The sequence below is a fragment of the Fusarium verticillioides genome, chromosome 1 (assembly GCF_000149555.1).
Source record: "Fusarium verticillioides 7600 chromosome 1, whole genome shotgun sequence".
NCBI lineage: Eukaryota > Fungi > Ascomycota > Sordariomycetes > Hypocreales > Nectriaceae > Fusarium > Fusarium verticillioides.
The window spans coordinates 2,671,328-2,675,561 of NC_031675.1; the positions used below are offsets into that span (position 1 = coordinate 2,671,328).

At 47.8% G+C, this 4,234-nt stretch overlaps 1 protein-coding gene across 5 annotated transcripts; it reads right to left on the reverse strand.

Annotated features, from left to right (window-relative positions):
- Nucleotides 1–142: 142 nt before the first annotated feature.
- FVEG_14789 (hypothetical protein) lies at nucleotides 143–3,469 on the reverse strand. 5 transcript variants are annotated; one of them, XM_018903780.1, is made up of 7 exons: nucleotides 3,234–3,298; nucleotides 3,031–3,175; nucleotides 2,735–2,958; nucleotides 2,214–2,677; nucleotides 1,715–2,166; nucleotides 1,140–1,660; nucleotides 169–1,082 (listed from the first exon to the last, which is right to left on the reverse strand). In XM_018903780.1, the coding sequence occupies exons 2-7, from the start codon at nucleotides 3,077–3,079 to the stop codon at nucleotides 996–998; spliced, it is 1,797 nt and encodes a 598-aa protein (XP_018743827.1). In that variant the 5' UTR covers nucleotides 3,080–3,175; nucleotides 3,234–3,298; the 3' UTR covers nucleotides 169–995. The 5 variants fall into 5 exon arrangements, with proteins under 5 accessions (XP_018743824.1, XP_018743828.1, XP_018743827.1 ...); XM_018903779.1 differs by having other exon boundaries at nucleotides 3,031–3,469; XM_018903778.1 differs by having other exon boundaries at nucleotides 169–1,660.
- Nucleotides 3,470–4,234: the final 765 nt, after the last annotated feature.

Here is a 4,234-nt window from a genome sequence, read left to right on the forward strand (position 1 = left end):
ACTTGGGTAATTTTAGTATCAGTTTACTTGTGGATGTGACCTAACGGAAGCCCCATTCGAAGTATAAGTTCCATTTTGATGAGTACCTTACCTAAGATATGTAAACCTTGGTTATACTAATCGCTTATTCTAGAGATCCAAAGTTCTAACTAATATATAAATTATATTGTCTATATTTCAGTACGTATATATATAAGATCATGGCTGAAGAGGGAAATTTTAGTTCAAAACACCTAGTGACGAATGCCAACCTCAGTTTCTGACTGAGAGGTCCTCAATCCTTTGGCCTCTATCGGACAGGGCAGGTGCGAACCGTGGAAGTATCTTTGTACCCAGGTAGGTTTCGAGCCTCTTTCCAGTTCTTCGAGTTACTACTACCTACCTAGATACCTTAAGGCACCAATGCCCGTTAGAGAGAAATCAGCCATTGCCAAGGTTCTCCCTAACCTAGGTAAGAATGTATCCACACAATGACCTATTAGTATAAGGTTGGTGTAGTTATCATACATATGTTGCCAAGAATAAGCCCCCCTTGATCAACATTGAAAGAAATAAGGAGACCGGCAAATAGGAACGAATGATTTCCCAAGAGACCGATTTATAGTGCATATGCCTTACAGCTACCGTCCATGAGGGCACGTTGATGCGATTGTATATCGCCAAAAACCTGATATCCGAGAATGATGATAGGGGGCAAATAATACAAAACCAAGATCCCTAACCCTGAACCTGAAACGCCGCAGCCATCCATGGCTTGTCTATATAATAGTCTCGTTTATAGAGAATTGTGCGTATCGTCGTGACGCTACCTGTGCTCAACATATTGATGTGTCTGTGGAGCTCGAATGTGAATTTTTCATAAGTCGATAGCAAGAATAAAAAACCCGGTTGGTGTCGAATCAGACGATTGTTTTGTCCTCGATGAAGGGAGGAGAAAGCGATTGGAAAGTGTTGAAGATGATGATCGTCATGTTTGTTTCATAAAATTGATGCCCCTACATTGACACAATCCGACCTGCTGGTGCGCTGGCACGAGTTCGAGGTCGTAGGTTAATAACTGTCTCTAGCTCCCGGAGCATACCCTTGGTTGCATCAGCATGCTGTCGGGCAAGAGCCTTTTGTTCTCGTTCTTCCCGAACCTTGACTATTCTTTCTTCTCGAGTGAGCATGCTTCGTGGTCGCGGGAGAGCAACGGCTTCGAAAACTTCGGGTGCCTCCTGTTCAGCCGAACCAGCATACTCAGAACTAGGCGGAGACTCGCCAGTCAATGCTTTGAGAGCTGCAGCGGCCCCGCCATTCTCGTCCACAGTAGTCAGTCCACTAAGAGAACTAACAGGTGACAGCAGAGTACTCATGGATGAAAGCCTCTTCTCGTTCCTATCGATGCCGAGTGCCAAAGCAGCCCTGCCCTCTTCCCATGCGGTCATCAGATCTTTCAGATCCAGGCCGATGGACTCATATTGCGCCATTAGATTCGGTCCGAGCTCCGAAATGTCGTTCGAATCGTTCAGAGTTCTGTCAGATTCTTCACGAAGCAGCTGCAGCTTTGCCTGTAGACCCCTGATCCCGCTTGATAGTGAATTAAGTTTCCGAAGTTGAGCCCTCCAGCGCTCCCGCCCAGGCGTCAGGGCGTTCTTTGGTGTAGGGGAGGATGGAAAAGCTAGAGAAGCGTGAGCATATGACCAATAAATGATGACTCGCATCGTATTCTTACTGTCTTGCTCGCTGAGAATGCTCTGTATTCTAGCATGAGCAGTTTGAGTGGAGCTGTTCACACTCAAAAGAGACTCTACGGCCGTTGTCCAACGAAGCAGATCATTTGCGTCACTGTTGGCATCCAGAGCAAGCAGTGCGCAAAGGAATAATTTACGTATGGTGGAGAATCGAGCAGCCAGGATTTTCAGGGTTCTCAAGGATTCAGGATCGTCCAGATCCTCATCACTTAGTCCTTGACGGGCGTCTGACATGTCGAAATCGGTAATGTCGTATATATCATAATATTTTTCCAAGTCTGTTTGCTCTGCAAATCCGTTGACAACTGTACAAACCTGGTTGTAGGAATCAAGAAGCTCTTGGAAAGAATGTCTCAGGGCTTTGCGCAGTCTGACACAACGCCGGGTCTGGGTACGGTCTTCTATACGGCTGATTGGTGGGAGGGGAGCGCTGCTGTAAATTGTTCAGTGCATGTGGTGGTAAGGAAATGAAAGACCTACAGTCTGTAACCTCGAGACACTAACTCGACTTCTTGTATGAGAGAGACAGCTGCACCTGACGCACTGTCGAAGTTGTGTGAGTTTTCCACGAAAGACGTGATTTCAGCCAGCGATTGCGATCTTCGATACCGGAGCCATTGTCGTTTCATGTAAACCTGGCCCAGCAGGACGGCCGCTGCGCAAAGCACGAGAAGAAAGACCAGCCTCTTCTTGGTAACACCACTTCCAAGTGCCCAACTCAGAACAACTGCGACCGCAAGAGCGGCAAGAACTGATGCCAGAATTCCTTCCGTGGACAATAGGGATTCATCTTCGTTCGATAGCGGGCTAGGTCCCCTATTATCTAGCTGCGACTGCCCCAGGCCCGAATGGCCACTTAAAAGCTGAGATGCAATGATTGTATATCGGAATTGTTCGAGAAATTTGGCGTTGTCAGCTCGGTCGATACTCGCTGCAACCGCAGCCTATGGCAAGTGGTTTTAGCAATCGTTAACAGGTCACACCAGTTCGAGGTGACATACTGAATATTTCCTGCTAGCAGATCGCAATGAGGAGGGCTTAGGAACTTGTAAATGAAGCCCATTCGGAACCTTATTCCGAAATCTTGGTTTAACTAAAGGTCGGCCGGTGGGTGCGAAAGGTGATGGACTGGATGGCGGTGATGGGCTTGATCGACCAGCGGATGAATCGAGTTCGGGCGTTACTGCACCGGGCGCCCAGTCAGCCTGGGGCTCATCTCCCCCATCTTGAGATATCCAATGTTAGTCCACATAAGGGAAAGCGATATCGCGCGCAAGGGAGAGCGATGCTTGCTCACCTCTGAGGTAGTCGGCGAACGGAGTCTCCTCATACACCACGGGCTCCATCTAGCTTCTCTGTGACGTCGTTGGTGTCGATAAGCAGTCACACAGAGCCATCGAGCGGTGCTGATCGATGCAGAGTGACAGTGCCGTATGTGATATCTTGTTGCAATGTTGATTAAACCAGTACGAGTATTGTGTTCAGGAGAAGGCGACAAACAGTATGGACGGATTACGGAGTATTAGACGAGCGCGAGCAGGGACAGGCTGGTTCGTTGATGTTGCCAATTAGGGGAGCTCCACGCACACCGTAGTGGCCAGCCGGAGCCGCGGCAGGGATCGTGTGGCTATCAAGTGCCTGTCAAAAGCGCCGCAACCTCGACGGAAAGTATACGGACCCCGGAAGCTTGAGGTTTAGCCTTGTCAGATGCAATTTCGAGCCGAACTGGTACTACTGGGTATTTATGCAGTCAACTGCGGAAGACGCAATAGGTGCAGGGAGACGCAGGGACGACCCAAGACACAGCGTATCAGCATCTGGCAAAAGGGGCTCCTGAGCTTCTGAACATATGTTCACCCCAAGAGGAACAAAGAAAACTACGGGCCCAGAACCTGAAGTGACAAAATTCTAGATGCCTTTATCACTATATTCAACGTCCCTGGGAGCAACAAATTTTCCAAACATTAAGCTACGATAAAAATGTCTAAAGGCCTGCTAAAATATGCTAAACTCATATCGGTCTTTTATGATCTATCGTACGATGGGATAGAGGTCTATAGTTTTCTTGCCCCCTCTAGGCGCTCTGGTCAAGGTCTCAAGTTTTATTGCTCACCTAGGTAGGTAGGTAGAGGAGGAAAGAAAACTCAGAGCCTTGATCCTAAGTGATGAAAGTATTGAGGTAAATCCAGCCTAAGCTTAGGGAACTCTCTGCCAAGTTTGTTTTGACGCCTTATATCAAGGTCTGATGTTTTTTTACTCCCTGAGGCTCACCCCCCTCGAGCCTTTATGACAGAGCCAGGAGATGCTAGATGCCGCCAGGGACTCGTTTGTGGAGCAAGATAGATAGTGAATGATAGCGCCTGAGGCATTCACTCACATAGTTAAGGTACCTAGCTAAGGTAGGTAGCTTATGGAACTCAAAGAACCTGGGGTAATATCATTTTTCTGGTTGGTCAGTTATGTGTGGGCCAAATGCTTCGTATTGAAAGTTCTATCACCCA